The sequence below is a fragment of the Salvelinus sp. IW2-2015 genome, linkage group LG21 (genome assembly GCF_002910315.2).
Source record: "Salvelinus sp. IW2-2015 linkage group LG21, ASM291031v2, whole genome shotgun sequence".
Taxonomy (NCBI): domain Eukaryota; kingdom Metazoa; phylum Chordata; class Actinopteri; order Salmoniformes; family Salmonidae; genus Salvelinus; species Salvelinus sp. IW2-2015.
Window position 1 is genome coordinate 5,468,481 of NC_036861.1, and position 20,080 is coordinate 5,488,560.

Consider the following 20,080-nt stretch of genomic DNA (forward strand, 5'->3'; position numbering starts at 1 on the left):
GGTACTCTTCTTTTAGGGCAAATGTCAGCAGTAAACGAATATCTACAAAACAGACACACACTAGTGTGCACCTTAAGTTCCCTTGCATCATGGTRCCCTTCAGTTCATTTACCAAAATGCCTTCAGGAGGAAACATTGCTTTTTAATTAACAATATCCTCTTTGGTGATGTAACATTGAGAKCTAGTCCAGTCCATGTTTACATATTGCCAAATAACACATGTAATATTCCAGTGCCTTGTTTTATTATACTACTAGTTGAGCTATAGAYCTGGTGATGAACCCCTTTGATAAAAGGGTCAAAATCTCAGACACCCCAACCTCCATTCTATTAATCATAAACTAATTTTAGAATCACCCTTTCATCCATTGTTAGATTTGTGCTCTTGGAATTAATTTAGCAGAAGTACCACTTTATTGCACAACTCAAACTTKATTTAAGTGTATTAATATAAATAACATATATCTTCAATATAAAGACTACACACTCTTGTTGCATGTAAAAGCACTCCATTCAAACAGCATACCAGTATTTTAGCTTTAAGCTACCGGCAAGTTTTGGTCTTCAGTGAGAACCTAGACTGCAATACAAACTGATGAACATCAGTTTGGATTTCAGGCTAGTTAGGACTATCATGCTTCATGTTTAGTTTCTGTTTTCGGGCTCTCCAGGATGTTTCCCCTAGGTACAGATCTAGCATCAGCCTCTCCCCCCATCCTACACCTTTTGGCACCCTCCTTCACCATACATGGCAACTCAGCAGCAATTATCAAAATAGAGAGAGTATGATTTGGTTTCAAACCAACTATTAGAAAATGTCAAGTTAAATAATTTCCTACAAGTCATACAAGATTGAATCAATTGTTGACGAATAGAGTGCCTCAAACAGAACTTTCATTTGAATCTATGCTTGATAGTCTTGCTTATTTACAGAAMGGCAATGGGGGTTAGAAGTGAAGCCATAAAATAGACTTTCTGCTTTAAAGACATTAAAGCTCCCAAGCAGTCTTTAATTTTAACACCTAATACACTCTGACCTCAATGCCTGCTTTATATAGAAAGCCCCAGCCAGACAGATTCACTGTCTGTAGGAGCTAACCATTTTTGTGAATGGGTTATTGGTCAGAATAATCAGATTGGATTGTGATGTCATGCTGTGGGCCAAAAACTCCATCCCACCTGAACAGGCAAATTCCAGGAGTAAAAAAATAAACCTCACACAAAAAGGGTATTATCATTTTCCCAATTTCAGAGTTATTTTGACCTTGGTGGGAAAATATCATTAAATCAAGTTTTGGACTGCACTGCCCCTTTAAAAACCAGGAGATTTGACTTGAATGGATCACTGCAGCATGTCTTGACTGTTCAAGTTACCACTTCACTTGAWCTATTGYAYTGCCAAGTTATCCTCAAAAGAACCCAAAGTTGGTTGAGTGGGACATAAATGCCTAATTCAAATTGATCTATAGTGCGTAGTAATACAAATGTGATTTCTTCTGATCATTCACAATGACCTGCATCTTATCAAAATTGACCTATCTAATGAGAAGAAACAAATTGACGCCATCCTAGATCTGGAAAATAACAGACAGATACACCTACTGTATATCTGCCACGTTGAAGACCCCATGAGACAATACTTGATGCATTTTACCCTCATTTGTGTTGACCTGTTAGCAAAAATATACACAATCTGATTAAAAAGTATTACAGCGCCCCCCCCCCCAATCAAATCCTTGCTCAGACTACTATTGGTGGAAAACAGAACAGGCATGGGGGGGGAAATTGTTGTGCATTCTATTGACCCCCAGAGGGAAGTCAGATGTAGAACTGATGGGCAGCGAGGTTGTCCATAAAGGGGCGGACCAGGTTGTCTGTAGAGAAGTAGAAGACCAGGCCGAAGGTGATGGAGATKGGGAGAGCTGGGAGGGCCTTCTTGAATATGGCCAGCAGCAGAAGAGTGAGGCAGAGTCCCTGTGAGACACAGAAGGGGTCATTAAAAAGAACATTTCAAATCCACAAATGGGCCACATTTGGTGCTTATTCACAGTTCTTAGGGCCATTTCAGCTTAGCCACCACACTAAATAGGCTAGCAATCAACACCAATTCCAAAGTTTCTGCAGAAACGACCTTTCTAATTTARTATGGGTCTGCTTATCATGAACATTTAGTTCAGACTTGTAACTGAACAGTTAATCATARATAAATACAAATTGGAAAAAACGAAGTTATTCACTATATTTGTAGGCTAACTCTGTAAGCCACCCTGCACAATCAATGAACCAACAACATCACCTAGGGCTATACGTTCACTTCCAGACTCATGGATAGAACGTTTGGAGCGTAGAATAAGGTAACCAGTCCATCCAGTATGCATAATAATACAGTACACATTCAAAGGCGATTACTAGAATTTCAGATTACAGGTTAGACCAATTATGTACCAAAGAAATYAAAAACGTTTTTCTGTCGTGCATAATATGCGGTACGCTATGTATTGTATAACAGCACAATCATTTATTTTTTGGGAGRGGGAATTGGGCTCATATATAGGCCTATGCATATACTCCAAATATGCTTATGGGCGTTTTGAATTAATCATCACCTTAGAAAGCGCTGTCCACTTTGAAACAACATCCACAAAGACCATGTTTTCCACTCAGTTTAAACCAGTTGTTGAACTTCACAGTGAGGTGAGTTTTAAAAGCACAATACTGTTGATGATAAGTGTGATTTTGCATTGATGTCAGAGTGGTTAGAGGGACAATAGAGCCCTGAGTACCAGGCCATTAGCAACCTGAGGGTCGTTAACGAGTTGAATACCACCAACGCATGTCAAGAGTGATAAAAGGAGATTACTCAATGTTCACGTGGAATTTTACTGTGGTCATGACTCATGACTGCCGGTGTGGCAGTAATACGGCCTCCGCAACAGCCCTAGGTCTGTTTGTAACACTCACTATGAGAATGGACACGAAGCAGGACAGCGTGGTGTTCCAGTCTCCTCCAGTGGCGGCAGCCTTCCCCACCAGCACACTGTAGAAGATGAAGTCCCCCAGTCCCAGCTTGACACCTCCTGCAGATTATACCACACCATGTCCATTTGGATTAGTTTCACACCACAAGAAACCACATTTATTACAAAATAAAAAGTGGAGAAAAAAATTTGCTATGAGAGTTGTTTGTCCAATCCCCAATCAACCCCTAGAACCCCACCCCCTATGCATTTGTGGAGATCTGAAAGGATAGGCTAGAAATGCCAAATGGCTACATTTTGATAGGCTTGGTGTAATGTTCACCACCATTGCTTACACCTATCCTATCAGATCCTTCAGATGTGCCTAAGAGGTAGAGGCTAGTGGTTGATTTAGGATTCAGAAAGTACTCACGGTCTTCCTCGTCTAGGTCGTCCTCGGTTGAGTAGGACCTATTCATCCCCGAGGACACTTGGGTTGCAAAAGTTGATTCATTTTAAGTCCTGTATTCAAATCTACAGTGCACTTGAACTCATATCACCACATTTGTTTTTCTGCTCTTTTGCACACCAGTATTTCTACTGCACATATCACTCCAGTGTAAATTGCTAAATTGTAATTACTTTGCCACTATTGGCCTATTTATTGCACACACTGTATACAGATTTTTCTATTGTGTTATTGACTGTACGTTTGTTTATCCCATGTGTAACTCTGTAGTTTTTGTCGCACTGCTCTGCTTTATCTTGGCCAGGTCGCAGTTGTAAATGAGAACCTGTTCTCAGCTGGCCTACCTGGTTAAATAAAGGTGAAATAAATAAAAAATGTAAACCCCAAAACAAAAACCATAGACAATATAACTATCTATGGTTGAGACTAAGAACAAACTGAGCATTGTTAAAGTCAAAGGGTTATAAGCAGAAATTATACAACACGTACCTGTATCTTGATTTGTGGGCTCTGCATTTCTTGCTGGGTTGGCCATCCCAACCATCCATATCATGGCAGCTAAAAATAAATTAAAGTCTTAATAGGAAACTGGTGCAATTCTGCAAGACTCATAATCTTGGTTGGAAGGAATCCTTATGGAAGGAAATTACGAACCATACCAAAGAAACATTTGTCAAATCTGAATTGAACTCACACACATAATGGTGCACCAATACAAGGAGCCGCTGCTTTGTATGATGCCTATTCCCTTGGGTAGTGTTCATTATGTGCCCTTAAGCAAAGCGCGTAACCCTACATTTCCCCAGATGATAACAGCAGAACATGGCCGTGACCCGACTCTGTGAGGGTGTCTCGGGGAAATTGGGAGATGAAAAACAAAATTAAAAAAAATTGAGAAATCATATCAAATTATATTAGTCACGTGCTGAATACAGGGAAATACTTACAAGCCCTTAACCAACAATGCAGTTAAGAAAAATAAGTAAAACATTTAAATAACAAATAAATAAAGCGCAGCAGTAAAATAACAGTAGTGAGGCTGTATACAGGGGGTACCGGTACAGAGTCAATGTGCGGGGACACAGGTTAGTCGAGGTAATGAAGGTAATATGTACATGTACAAACAGAGTAGCAGCAGCATAAAAGACGGGGTGGGGAGGGGGGGGGGACAATGCAAATAGTCTGGGTACCCATTTGATTAACTGTTCAGGAGTCTTATGGCTTGGGGGTAGAAGCTGTTTAGAAGCCTTTTGGACCTAGAGAGAACAATCTATGACTAGGGTGGCTGGAGTCTGACAATTTTTAGGGCCGTCCTCGTACACCGCCTGGTAATGAGGTCCTCGATGGCAGGCTCCAGTGATGTGCTGGGCCGCACGCACTACCCTCTGTAGTGTCTTGCGGTTGGAGGCCGAGCACTTGCCATACCAGGCAGTGATGCAACCAGTCAGGATGCTCTCGATGGTGCCGCTGTAGAACTTCATTAAGATCTGAGGACCCATGCCGAATCTTTTCAGGCTCCTGAGGGGGAATAGGCTTTATCGTGCCCTCTTCACGACTGTCTTGGTGTGTTTGGACCATGATAGTTTGTTGGTGATGTGGACACCAAGGAACATCAAGCTCTCAACCTGCTCCACTACAGCCCCGTCGATGAGAATGGGGGCGTGCTCGGTCCTTTTCCTGTAGTCCACAATCATCTCCTTTGTCTTGATCACGTTGAGGGAGAGGTTGTTGTCCTGGCCCCACACAGCCAGGTCTCTGACCTCCTCCCTATAGGCTGTCTCATCGTGGTCAGTGGTCAGGCCTACCACTGTTGTCATCGGCAAACTTGATGGTGTTGGAGTCGTGCCTGGCCATGCAGTTATGGGTGAAAAGGGAATACAGGAGGGGACCGAGCACGCAACCCTGAGGGGCCCCTGTGTTGAGGATCAGCATGGCGGATGTGTTGTTACCTACCCTTACCACCTGGGGGCGGCCCATCAGGAAGTCCAGGATTCAGTTGCAGAGGGAGGTGTTTAGTCCCAGGGTCTTTAGCTTAGTGATGAGCTTGAAGGACACTATGGTGTTGAATGCTGAGATGTAGTCAATGAATAGCATTCTCACGTAGATGTTCCTTTTGTCCAGGTGCGAAAGGGCAGTGTGGAGTGCAATAGAGATTGCTTCATCTGTGGAGCTGTTGGGGTGGTATGGAAATTGGAGTGGGTCTAGGGTTTCTGGGATAATGGTGTTGATGTGATCCATGACCAGCCTTTCAAAGCACTTCATGGCTACAGATGTGAGTGCTACAGGTCGGTAGTCATTTAGGCAGGTTACCTTAGTGTTATTGGGCACAGGGACTATGGCGGTCTGCTTGACACATGTTGGTATTACAGATTCAGACAGGGAGAAGTTGAAAATGCCAGTGAAGACACTTGCCAGTTGGTCAGCGCATGCTCGGAGTACACGTCCTGGTAATCTGTCTGGCTCTGCGGTGAATGTTGACCTGTTTAAAGGTCTTACTCACATCGGCTACAGAGAGCGTGATCACACAGTCGTATGGAACAGCTGATGCTGTCATGCATGCTTCAGTGTTGCTAACCTCGAAGCGAGCATAGAAGTAGTTTAGCTCTTCTAGTCGGCTCTTGTCACTGGGCAGCTCGTGGCTGTGTGTAGTCTAATAGTTTGCAAGCCCTGCCACATCTGACGAGCGTCGGAGCCGGTCTAGTACGATTCAATCTTAGTCCTGTATTAACGCTTTACCTGTTTGATGGTTCGTCGGAGGACATCGCGGGATTTCTTATAAACGTCCGGGTTAGAGTCCCGCTCCTTGAAAGCGGCAGCTCAACCCTTTAGCTCAGTGTGGATGTTGTCTGTAATTCATGGCTTCTGGTTGGGGTATGTACGTACGGTCACTATGGAGACGAAGTCATCGATGCACTCATTGATGAAGCCAGTGGCTGATGTGGTGTACCGCTCAAAGAAACCCGGAACATATTCCCCATCTGTGCTAGCAAAACAGTCCTGTAGCTTAGCATCTGTGTCATCTGACCACTTCTTTATTGACCGAGTCACTGGTGCTTCCTGCTTTAGTTTTTGCTTGAAAACAGGAATCAGGAGGATAAAATGGTCAGATTTGCCAAATGGAGGGCGAGGGAGAGCTTTGTGCGCATCTCTGTTTGTGGTGTAAAGGTGGTCTAGAGTTTTTTCCCCTCTGGTTGCACATTTAATATGCTGATAGAAATGAGGTAAAACGGTTTCCCTGCAATAAAGTCCCCGGCCAATAGGAGCGCCGCCTCGATGAGGGTTTTCCTGTTTGCTTAGGGCCGTATACAACTCATTGAGTGCAGTCTTAGTGCCAGCATCAGTTTGTGGTGGTAAATAAACAGCTACGAAGAATATAGATGAAAACTCTTGGTAAATAGTGTGGTCTACAGCTTATCATAAGATACTCTACCTCAGGCGAGCAGAACCTCGAGACTTCCTTATATTTCGCGTACCAGCTGTTGTTTACAAATATACATAGACCAGAGGCCGCTGTTCTATCCTGCCAAAAAAAGCTTAAAACCCACCAGCTGTATGACACAGCAGAGGTTCAAACGTTAGAACCCAGTTCCTACATTTGAATATAAAAATTGATTTTATCAAACAAAACTATGCTACATGTTATCTCTGGGACCCTCAGGATGACAAATCAGAGCAAGATTACTGAATGTAAGTACATTATTTACCTTCAGAGGTGAATGTATCAAACCAGTTGCTGTGCTAAGTTTTGTTGTTGTGCACTCCCCTCAAACAATAGCATGGTATTCTTTCACTGTAATAGCTACTGTAAATTGGACAGTGCAGTTAGACTAACAAGAATTTAGGCTTTCTACCCATATAAGACATGTCTATGTCCTGGGAAATGTTGTTACTTACAACGTCTTGCTAATCACATTAGCGCACGTTAGCTCAACCATCCCGCGGGGGACACTGATCCCGTAGAGGTTAATGTCCCGTTGGTAGGATATTTGTGATCGCAGCTTGTCTATTTTGTTATCCAATGATTGTACGTTGGCTAATAGGACTGGTGGTAGAGAAAGATTACCCACTCGCCGTCGGATCCTTACAAGGCACCTCGAAAAGGCACTGTACGTCCCTGATATCTCTGTCTCATGGCGAATGACGGGGATTTGGGCCTTGTCAGGTGTCTTAAGTAAATCCTTCGCGTCTGACTCGTTAAAGAAAAAAATCTTTGTTCAGTACGTGGTGAGTAATCGCTGTCCAGAAGCTCTTTTCGGTAATAAGACGGAGGCAGAAACATTATGTACAAAATAAGTTACAAATAACGCAAAAAAAACACCCAATAGCACAATTGGTTATGAGGCCGTAAAACAGCAGCCATCTCCTCCGGCACCATTGTAACCCCAAATATAAGCACCCATCATTAATAACAAAAGTCATAGAATTCTAAGAATGAAAATGAAGAAAAAGCTCCAATGGCAGCAAAACATTTAGCAATTTTTTTTTAGTTTATTGGACAAATTCAGGTAGGTATCTTCGTTCCGTTTGATTTCAAGAGAACACACACCCCTGAACTGTTGCAAAACATTTTACTACGGTGTGCCCCAATGAACAAAACCTTGTACTTACATGAATATATGAGTGCAGGGAAGATGGGCTCATTACGCTCCTGTGCTGTTTCCACAAGCATCCTTAGAGGACCTTTAGGGCACAAGACGGCAACCAAATCTGCAAACAAAGGACAACAGCATGACACAGGAATTTCTGAATGAGCAAAAAAGTACTGAACTACTGGAAGAATGATTCCAACATTTATACATGATGAAATCACACACTTTTTGATAGGTGGTGCTCAGCTAATAGTCAAGGTCTGTACACCAGCATGATAACTGGTCTACCATTAACACCTATGCCATTACATCAAGGGGCACATCCAGAAACAAAGGGCACATCCTCTACCCATCTTGGCTATTCACTAAGATCTAAAAGGATTAGATAGGTATACGTAATAAGAAGGTAGATTCACCTTGGCAATGTGGATTTTTATTTATATTTTTACCCCTTTTTCATGGTATTCCGGACAATGCTAGACAGTAGAAACCAACAGCAATATGTACTCTGAGCCCTTTTACTCACCGTAGACAGAGATGGCTCCCAGGATGATCCAGGCGGACCACTCGGGCAGGTACTTGATGAACACCAGGGCCATGAGGGCTGAGATGGCGATGAGGTAGGCCTGCTGCAGCTGCAGGGGCCCCTTCCAGTGTATGCAGATCATTCCCACCGCCCCAAAGTTCCAGATGATCATGGCTACTGTGGGGTAATCCATGGCCATGTTGTAGGTTTTAAATACCTCCCTGGATAGGAAGAGAGAGAAATGTCAAATCAAACTTTAAATCAAATCAAGTGCATTTCAAATCAAGTCCATTTAAACCTCAAACCGCTTTACAGACAAGGGATGTATCTCAATGGTCACTAGTTGCTTCCTTTCCTATCCTTCATCCATCCATAGTGATCAGAGGACCGACGAATACCCTTCCTTTCATCTGTCCTGTCTGTTAGGATGAGGAATTGACATTAAAAACCTGTTGAGATACTCCCATTCAGTTTGAACTGAGGAATTAGAATGCTGCCTTTTATGTACAGAACCAGTCAAAAGTTTGGACAAACCTACTCATTCAAGGGTATTTCTTCATTTGTACTATTTTCTACATTGTAGAATAATAGTGAAGACATCAAAAAACGATGAAATAACACATATAGAATCATGTAGTAACCAAAAGAAAAGTGTTTAAAAAATATATTTTGATTTGTTTAAGTAGCCACCCTTCGCACACTCTTGGCATTCTCGCAACCAGCTTCATGAGGAATGCTTTTCCATCAGTCTTGAAGGAGTTCCCACATATGCTGAGCACTTGTTGGCTGCTTTTCCTTCACTCTGCGGTCCAACTCATCCCAAACCATCTCAATTGGGTTGAGGTCAGGTGATTGTGAAGTCGAGGTTATCTGACGCAGCACTCCATCACTCTCCTTCTTGGTCAAATAGCCCTTCACAGCCTGGAGGTGTGTTGGGTCATTGACCTGTTGAAAAACAAATGATAGTCCCACTAAGCACAAACCAGATGGGATGGCGTATCGCTTCAGAATGCTGTGGTAGCCATGCTGGTTAAGTGTGTCTTGAATTCTAAATAAATCACTGACAGTGTCACCAGGCAAGTCTCTTCTTATTGGTGTCCTTTAGTAGTGGTTTCTTTGCAGCAATTTGGCCATGAAGGCCTGATGAACTCTGAAGTATTTATTTGGACTGAATTTTCTGAGGATGGTAACTCTAGTGAACTTATCCTCTGCAGCAGAGGTAACTCTGGGTCTTCCTTTCTTGTGGCGGTCCTCATGAGAGCCAGTTCCATCATAGCGCTTGAGGGCTTTTGCGACTGCACCTGAAGAAACGTTCAAAGTTCTTGAAATTTTCCGGATTGCCGGACCTTCATGTCTTAAAGTAATGGACTGTTGTTTCTCTTTGCTTATTCAAGCTGTTCTTGCCATAATATAGACTTGGTCTTTTACCAAATAGGGCTATCTTAGGGCTATCTTCTGTATACCACCCCTACCTTGTCACAACACAACTGATTGGCTCAAATGCATTAAGGAGGAAAGAAATTCCACAACTTTTAACAAGGCACACCTACCTCATGAAGCTGGTTGAGAGAATGCCAAGAGTGTGCAAAGCTGTCATCAAGGCAAAGGGTGGGTACTTTGAAGAATCTCAAATATATTTTGATTTGTTTAACACTTTTTTGGTTACTACATGATTCCATATGTGTTCTTTCATAGTTTCCATGTCTTCACTATTATTCTACAATGTAGAAAAAGAAAAACCATGGAATGAGTAGGTGTGTCCAAACTTTGGACTGGTACTATAAGTGAAGACAGTGGGGTTCTGTTTAAGTTAAATATCTGGCCCAGGGACTAAGGTGATCTTTCAGATCTGTCAGATAGTTCTTTAAATAAGAAAAGCTGAGGGGGGAGAAGTTTGAGCCAACAAAGTTAGTTAATACACTAGTGTGGTGGAAACTGCTTTAAGGCGTAAAACAAGTGACATTCTATTCCCTATATATAGTGCAATACCTTTGACCAGAGCCATGAACTAAGCCCATATAAAGAGCCTATATATTAGAGACAGCCTTCCTGTCCCGCTCTCTCCTTGAAACAACCACAACAGCCAGGCAACATGATACCATACGGCTGACTACAAGCAATTGCAGGGAGGGACACTCACCCCAGGTACATGAAGCTGAAACAGAAGAGCAGCATCAGTGAGGACAGGATGAGCCATCCGTGAATGAACTAGGACAAAATTAACCATGACACAGAGCATTAGAATATAGCACTCCAAGCTTGGGGCCTGTTCAGGATGTAACGTTACAGAACGTTTAGATAGAAATGTACGGTGTAAAACAACATATTATTACATGTCAGATAGAATACCAGGGAATCGTGTCCACTCTATTCATTCTATCTGCAACATTCAGAATGTTTAACATCACTGAATACACCCTAAGTCTGTCTCACCTTGTAGCAGCGGTACTTGTAGAACACGACCAAGAAGATGGTCATGACCACAATGACGCTGATCATGATGATGGTGTTGAGCACAGAGTTGAGCAGCCGCTCACCCACTGTGTCTGTGTCCTCTGTGAACGGCGTGTAGATCCTAACAGGGCCGGAGTCAAATCAACAATCATGAAAATCGGCCTGACACTAATACTATGGTCCGTGGTGTAGTTTCCCCCTAGGCACAGATCTAGGATCAGCTCCCTCTCCCTCAATCCTAACCTTAACTATTAGTGGGGGAAATGCAGAACTGACCCTGGATCAGCATCTAGGGGCAACTTCACTCTAAACCTAATATCATCTACAACTAATCTCTATCTCAGGAGGAGTGGCCAACCATCCTTCTCAGATTACTAGCTAGCTACCCTCCTGCAGGATTTTGCTCCAGCCCTACTCGAACACAACCTTATTCTACAAAATCAGGTTCCGGGTTTCAGGCTGCTATAGTAGGGCTGGAGCAAAAGCCTGCACACCCAGTAGCTCCCCATGTCCAGAGGGAGGGTTGGCCACCCCTAATTTAGCCTTAGTTCCAGAAAGATAGATATGAACTTAGCTTGTACTAAAGTTTGGGAAAACCAGTCACATACTCAAGTATAAAGACATTAGTGTCTACTAAGTTCTAAGCATGTCAGTGTCAAATCACAGGAAAAGATCCCTTAAGGATCTGTCATAAAGATATGCAATAACCACTTCCTTCTCATAATGTCCTGCATAGAAGCATCTCTTCTCATATTACGCTGGGTCGTGTTCATTAGGGCACAACAGAAAACATTTTGAAACGGAACACGAAAATGTGCATTTCTTATTGGAAAGGTCCAGATAGCAGCCCCTCCCTGCTTCTGTCCGTTTGATGCCTCATGAATATAACCCAAGTTAGGCTGCTAAACGGAAGGGGGAAAAAACACTTACAGCTGCTGTCCATCCTTCTCAGTGTAGAAGCTGACCGACTTTATGGTGGCTACGACGACCACCATGCAAAGGGTGACGGGAACGAACAGCATGATGACATGCTTGGCGCCGTACTTGAGTGTGAGCTCCTCGTCTTCTTCCAGGTCTAGGTGCTCCTGCTCCGCGGCACTCCTGTTCAGGCTGGGGGGTTCAGCTGCAGAATCTGGGGCCACCAGGCGCCGCTGCAAGGTAATGGAGCATTTTCTAGCATTGCTTATCACATGGAAATAGTACATGGTGTGAATAACAGTGTTATTATTGCACTATGAAGAAGTCAATAGAAAATAGCAAGTAGTGGCTGTGATACCCACAGTATATCTTCAACACCATCACCACTATCTAAGAGCTGCGGACACTTGATTCAAAGGCTCTTTCTCAAGTCATCCTAAATTCCTTGCATCCTCTCCCCTCGCCGACTTCTCAAAATGCGTTGGGGAGGGTCCAGGGAGCGACCTTGGACCATCTCCTCCAATACATTTGCAAAGGAGGTGAGGATATAGGATACAAGGAAGACCAATTGAGATAGAGCCATTGAAATGATCCAAGGTGTCCCCGCTGTGGGAAAGGGCACTTGCCCAACAGTGCAGAGGACACCTACCCTGGGCTCCATGTCTGCAGGCTGGGTTTGGTCGGGGTCTTGTTGGTAAGATGGCACAGACGGTATCTCGGGTGCAACCAGAGCTGTCCTCTCATTGTAGGTGTCCTCTTCACTGTCCGAGGTACTCATGGATAGAATGTTAGCGACGGCAGAGGAGAGGGACACAGCTGCAAAATTCCACAAATGAGTCAAGACAAAATTCATTGCAACGTTACTGACAAAAAAAAACGGAGAAACTGCAACTTTACTGACACTCAATCATTATAGTCCCGCAGGCTTTTTTGACTTACTTGATTATCGAGTATGTTGATATCGAAAAACGTGGCCCAAAACAGCTAACATAATTTCAGGATACTCTAACGTTACTGTTGCTAGCTAAAAGGAGGATTACCCCCAATGGATTGATTTAGCCACTACAGTCCGGTATTTAGAACAGATTGTGAGAAGTGCAAGTTAGCTTGCCGGTTAGCTAGCTAGCTAAGGGGAAAAAGCTGTACGTACTAAATTAAAGTGAGTTTTTAAACGTATCAAAGTACCTCCTTAATCCACAATTTGACACCAACAAGCCCAAGGAAACCGCGTCTGTTCTTTGATGAAAGAAAGCGCTTCTACAATTGCTCTTATCTCTGACGACAAGCTGAATGGCAACAAGGAAGTCATCAGCTGATGCCTGGTGGACCACGTGATCCGTGCTTCTGAAACGTCACTAGACAACTTGTGACTTCAAATAACTTTCCTTTGTAAAAAATTAAAATAAATTAAAAAAGAACGTTAAAAGTAAAAATATACATCAAAAATATGTTTATGAAACTTGCAAACACAACCCCTTCATCTTACAGTGCCAACAGAAATTCTACACACCCTTTCAAATGTTTTGTTGCCTTATAGCCTGGAATTAAAATGCATTAAAATACCCCCCTGCCCCCACGCGTGGCCTTATTTCTATTACAGCATTTTGGATGACTGTCATTCATATTCCATTCACACAGCTCAATGTAACATCCATAGGTTTAGCCTACTACGTGATATTTGAGCATTGTATTTGGTACAAATCATTCCCTAAGCTCTAGACCTCAGCTGAATCTGGTAATTAATTACTTAGTGTTACCTTGGATTGAAAACTGTCATGGTCAAAACGTGTAGATTCAATGGTTGTAAAGATGGGGAGAGGTCTGTCCATTAAAAAAAGATGCTCTGCTTTCTTTGACACCACACTAAAAAAAGCAACTCCTGCAGGCTCTAGTTTTGTTGATTATCTTGATTATTGTCCAGTCATGTGGTCAAGTGCTGCAAAGAAATACCTAGTTAAGCTGCAGCTGGCCCAGAACATAGCGGCACATCTTGCTTTTCATTGTAATCAGGGCTAATATAAATACTATGCATGCCAGTCTCTCTTGGCTAAGAGTTGAGGAGAGACTGACTGCATCACTTATTTTTATAAGAAACCTTAATGTGCTGAAAATTCAAAATTGTTTACATAGTCAACTGACACACAGACTTACCCACCAGACATGCTACCGGGGGTCTTTTCACAGTTCCCAAATCCAGAACAAATTCAAGAAAGCGTACAGTATTATATAGAGACATTATTGAATGGAACTCCCTTCCATCTCATATTGCCAAAATGAACAGCAAACCTGGTTTAAAAAAAACTGACAAAGCAACACCTTACAGCACAAGGCCTCTACCCTATTTGACCTAGATATTTTGATTGTATGTAATGATATGTAGGCCGTTATTTAATTTACAGTTGAAGTCGGAAGTTTACATACACCTTAGCCAACTACATTTATACTCAGTTTTTCACAATTCCTGACATTTAATCCCTGTCTTAGGTCAGTTAGGATCACCACTTTATTTTAAGAATGTGAAATGTCAGAATAATAGTAGAGAGAATGATTTATTTTAGCTTTTATTTCTTTCATCACATTCCCAGTGGGTCAGAAGTTTACATACACTCAATTATATTTGGTAGCATTGCCTTTAAATTGTTCAACTTGGGTCAAACATTTCGGGTAGCCATCCACAAGCTTCCCACAATAAATTGGGTGAATTTCGGCCCATTCCTCCTGACAGAGCTGGTGTAACTGAGTCAGGTTTGTAACTTTTTCAGTTCTGCCCACAAATTTTCTATGGGATTGAGGTCAGGGCTTTGTGATGGCCACTCCAATACCTTGGCTTTGTTGTCCTTAAGCAATTTTGCTACAACTTTGGAACTATGCTTGGGGTCATTGTCCATTTGGAAGACCCATTTGCGACCAAGCTTTAACTTTCTGACTGATGTCTAGAGATGTTGCTTCAACATATGCACAACATTTTCCTCCCTCATGATGCCATCTATTTTGTGAAGTGCACCAGTCCCTCCTGCAGCAAAGCACCCCCACAGCATGATGTTGCCACCCCTGTGCTTCACGGTTGGGATGGTTTTCTTCGGCTTGCAAGCGTCCCACTTTTTCCTCCAAACATAACGATGGTCATTATGGCCAAATAGTTATATTTTTGTTTCATCAGACCAGAGGACATTTCTCCAAAAAGTACGATCTTTGTCCCCATGTGCAGTTGCAAACCGTAGTCTGCTTTTGCTATGGCGGTTTTGGGATGGTGTAACCTTTCAGGTTAAGTCGATATAGGACTTGTTTTACTGTGGATATAGATACTTTTGTACCTGTTTCCTCCAGCATCTTCACAAGGTCCTTTGCTTTTGTGCTGGGATTGATTTTCACTTTTTGCACCAAAGTACGTTCATCTCTAGGAGACAGAACGCGTCTCTTCCTGAGCGGTATGACAGCTGCGTGGTCCCATGGTGGTTATACTTGCGTACTATTGTTTGTACAGATGAACATGGTACCTTCAGGCATTTGGAAATTGCTCCCAAGGATGAACCAGACTTGTGGAGGTCTACAATTTTCTTTCTGAGGTCTTGGCTGATTTATTTTGATTTTCCCATGATGTCAAGCAAAGAGGCACTGAGTTTTCTGGAATTGTCCAACCTGTTTAAAGGCACAGTCAACTTAGTGTATGTAAACTTCTGACCCACTGGAATTGTGATACATGGAATTATAAGTGAAATAATCTGTCTGCAAACAATTGTTGGAAAAATTACTTGTGTCATGCACAAACTATTTGCCCTAACCGACTTGCCAAAACTATAGTTTACTAACAAGAAATTTGTGAAGTGGTTGAAAAACGAGTTTTAATGATCCAACCTAAGTGTATGTAAACTTCCGACTTCAAATGTATGTAGTTCTGTCCTTGAACTGTTATTGTCTATTAATGTTCTGTATTATGCAGTGGTGGACAAAGTACCCAATTGTCATACTTGAGTAAACATAAAGATATCTTAATAGAAAACTACTCAAGTAAAAGTAAAAGTCACCCAGTAAAATACTACTTGAGTAAAAGTCTAAAAGTATTTTGTTTTAAATATACTTAAGTATCAAAAGTAAATGTAATTACAAAAAATGTACTTAAATATCAAAAGTAAAAGTATGAATAATTTCTAATTACTTATATTAAGCAGACAAGTAGACACAATTGTTTTTTTGTTTTTTTTTACATTTACGGATAGCCAGGGGCACACTCCAACACTCAGACAATTTACAAACAAAGAATTTATGTTTCCTGAGTCCGCCAGATCAGAGGCAGTAGGGATGACCAGGGATGTCTTCTTGATAAGTGTGTGAATTGGACCATGTTCTGTCCTGCTAAGCATTCAAAATGTAACGAGCACTTTTGGCTGTCAGGGGAAATGTATCGAGTGAAAAGTACATCATTTTCATTTGGAATGTAGTGAAGCAAAAGTAAAAGTTGTAAAAAATATTAATAGTAAAGTACAGATACCCCAAAAAACGACTTCATTAAGTAGTACTTTAAAGTATTTTTACTTAAGTACTTTACACCACTGGTATTATGTCATGTTTCGTGTTTTGAATTGACCCCAGGAAGAGTAGCAGAAAAAATGTTGGCCTTCCTCTGACACCGCCTAGTATATAGGTCCTGGATGGTAGGAAGATTGGCCCCAGTGATGTACTGGGTCGTACACACTACCCACTGGTGCGCCTTATGGTCAGATGCCGAGCAGTTGCCATACCAGGCGGTGATGCAACCGGTCAGGATGCTCTCAATGGTGCAGCTGTATAACTTTTTGAGGATCTGGGGACCCATGACAAATATTTTCAGTCTCCTGAGGGGGAAAAGGTTGTGCCCTCTTCACGACTGTCTTGGTTTGTTTGGACCATGATAGTATGTTGGTAATGTGGACACCAAGGAACTTGAAACTCTCGACCTGCTCCACTACAGCCCTGTCGATGTTAATGTGGGCCTGTTCGGCCTGCCTTTTCCTGTAGTCCATGATTAGCTTCTTTGTCTTGCTCACATTTAGGGAGAGGTTGTTGTCCTTGCACCACAATGCCAGGTCTCTGACCTCTTCCCTATAGGCTGTCTCATCGTTGTCGATGATCAGGCCTACCACTGCTGTGTTGTCAGCAAACTTAATGATGGTGTTGGAGTTGTGTTGTTGCCACGCAGTCGTGGGTGAACAGGGATTACAGGAGAGGACTAAGCACGTACCCTGAGGGGCCCCAGTTGCACAGGGCGGGGTCAAGACCCAGGGTCTCGAGCTTAATGACGAGTTTGGAGGGAACTATGGTGTTAAATGCTGAGCTGTAGTCAATGAACAGCATTCTTACATAGGTATTCCTCTTGTCCAGATGGGTTAGGGCAGTGTGCAGTGTGATTGCGATTGCGTCGTCTGTGGACCTATTGGGGCGGTAAGCACATTGGAGTGGATCTAGGGTGTCAGGTAGGATGGAAGTGATACGGTCCTTGACTAGTCTCTCAAAGCACTTCATGATGACGGAAGTGAGTGCTACGGGGCGATAGTTGTTTAGGTCAGTTACCTTCGCTTTCTTGGGAACAGGAACAATGGTGGCCCTCTTGAAGCATGTGGGAACAGCAGACTGGGATAAGGATTGATTGAATATGTCCGTAAACACACCAGCCATCTGGTCTGTGCATGCTCTGAGGACGCGGCTGGGGATGCCGTCTGGGCCGGCAGCCTTGCGAGGGTTAACATGTTTAAATGTTCTACTCACGTTGGCTGCAGTGAAGGAGAGCCCGCAGGTTTTGGTAGCAGGCCGTGTCAGTGGCACTGTGTTGTCCTCAAAGCGAGCAAAGAAGTTGTTTAGTTTGTCTGGGAGCAAGACATCGTGGTCAGCGACGGGGCTGGTTTTCCTTTTGTAGTCCGTGATTGACTGTAGACCCTGCCACATACCTCTCGTTTCTGAGCCATTGAATTACGACTCTACTTTGTCTCTATACTGATGATTAGCTTGTTTGATTGCCATACGGCGGGAATAGCTACACTGTTTGTATTCGGTCATGTTTCCGGTCACCTTGCCCTGATTAAAAGCAGTGGTTCACGCTTTCAGTTTTGCGCGAATGCTGCCATCAATCCACGGTTTCTGGTTGGGGAATGTTTTAATAGACGCTGTGGGTACAACATCACCGATGCACTTGCTAATAAACTTGCTCACCGAATCAGCGTATTTATCAATGTTATTGTCCGACGCTATACGGAACATATCACAGTCCACGTGATCGAAGCAATCTTGAAGCGTGGAATCCGATTTTTCTGACCAGCGTTGAAGAGAACTGAGCATGGGCGCTTCCTGTTTTAGTTTCTGTCTATAGGCTGGGAGCAACAAAATCGAGTTGTGGTCAGATTTTCCGAAAGGAGGGCGGGGGAGGGCTTTCTATGCATTGCGGAGGTTAGAATAACAATGATCCAGGGTTTTGCCAGCCCGGATTCGCGCATTCAATATGCTGATAAAATTTAGGGAGCCTTGTTTTCAGATTAGTCTTGTTAAAATCCCCAGCTACAATAAATGCAGCCTCAGGATATGTGGTTTCCAGTTTACATAGAGTCAAATGAAGTTCTTTCAGGGCCGTTGATGTGTCTGATTGGGGCGGGATATACACGACTGTGATTATATCGAAGAGAATTCTCTTGGTAGATAATGCGGTCGGCATTTGATTGTAAGGAATTCTAGGTCAGGTGAACAAAAGGACTTGAGTTCCTGTATGTTGTTATGATCACACCACGTCTGGTTAATCATAAGGCATACAACCCCCGCCCTTCTTCTTACCAGATAGATGTTTGTTTCTGTCGGCGCGATGCGTGAAGAAGCCGGGTGGCTGTACCGACTCTGAGGACGTATCCCGAGTGAGCCATGTTTCCGTGAAAAAAAGAATGTTACAATCTCTGATGTCTCTCTGGAAGGCAACCCTTGCTTGGATTTCGTATACCTTGTCAAGAGACTGGACATTGGCGAGTAGTATGCTCGGGAGCGGTGCGCGATGTGCCCGTCTACGGCGCCTGACCAGAAGACCGCTTCATCTGCCCCTTCTGCGGCGCCGTTGTTTTGGGTCGCCGGCTGGGATCCGATCCATTGTTCTGGGTCGTGGTCCAAACAGAGGATCCGCTTCGGGAAAGTTGTATTCCTGGTCGTAATGTTGGTGAGTTGACGTTGCTCTTATATCCAATAGTTCCTCCCGACTGTATGTAATAAAACCTAATATTTCCTGGGGTAACAATGTAAGAAATAACACATAAAAACCAAAATACTGCATAGTTTCCTAGGAACGCGAAGCGAGGCGGCCATCTCTGTCGGCGCCAGAAGTCGGGGGATTTGATTTGATATTAAATGGCGTGGCTTCCTACTACAGTGCTCCCTCTTCTTTGCGCACCAGATGGGAGCCCCAACCACCGAGAGGTCCAAGGTTGCCACGGTTATTTCTCTGCTGACTAGGCGGGCGTTGGAATGGGCCACAGCCGTCTGGGAGAGAGGAGAGGAGGAGGTGAATTCATATGAGGGGTTCATGGCTCTGTTCAGAGGTATCTATGATCATCCACCGGAAGGCAGAGAGGAGGGTGAGCGCCTACTCCAACTTCGGCAGGAGGACCAGACTTCTGCTGAGTACTCGCTCACCTTCCGGACAGTAGCAGCATCCAGCGGATGGAATGAGCCGGCGCTTCATACGCTATTCAGAAGAGGACTGCGCGAGGAGGTTCAGACGGAACTGGCATGTCGAGATGACAACCTCTCCTTGTACGCATTCATTGCGATGGCCATCCGTCTGGATAATCTACTTCGGGAGCGTCGGTACTCTCATTGCTTCTCTCCCTCCCTCAGTCAACACCTTGGATCAGAGCCTGAACCCATGGAGGTAGGGGCCACACGCCTCCCCGCGGTAGAGCGACGCAGACGGAGACAGCTGGGGCTCTGTCTCTATTGTGGTCAAGGAGGGCTTCAGCAGTGTCCGGTTTGTCCCAACTCGGGATCCACAAGAGCAGAGGGACTGTCACGTGATCTTCCACCTCCTGGGGCAGGTGTGAGTATCCCCTAATCATCACTTTCTGGCAAACCCTTTTTGGTGTCAATCACACTAGTTGACTGTCCCTCATGTACTGTTTCTACAGTATTAGTGGATTCCGGTGCCACGGGGAACGTTATTGAC

At 43.5% G+C, this 20,080-nt stretch overlaps 1 protein-coding gene across 1 annotated transcript; it reads right to left on the reverse strand.

Moving 5' to 3' along the window:
• Window positions 1-222: 222 nt before the first annotated feature.
• Window positions 223-13,256, reverse strand: LOC111982365 (presenilin-2). The gene is made up of 11 exons (XM_070433830.1): window positions 13,099-13,256; window positions 12,563-12,729; window positions 11,926-12,146; window positions 10,975-11,116; window positions 10,682-10,749; window positions 8,542-8,762; window positions 8,035-8,133; window positions 3,916-3,984; window positions 3,391-3,447; window positions 2,962-3,077; window positions 223-1,974 (listed from the first exon to the last, which is right to left on the reverse strand). The coding sequence occupies exons 2-11, from the start codon at window positions 12,689-12,691 to the stop codon at window positions 1,819-1,821; spliced, it is 1,278 nt and encodes a 425-aa protein (XP_070289931.1). The 5' UTR covers window positions 12,692-12,729; window positions 13,099-13,256; the 3' UTR covers window positions 223-1,818.
• Between the last annotated feature and the right edge of the window lie 6,824 nt (window positions 13,257-20,080).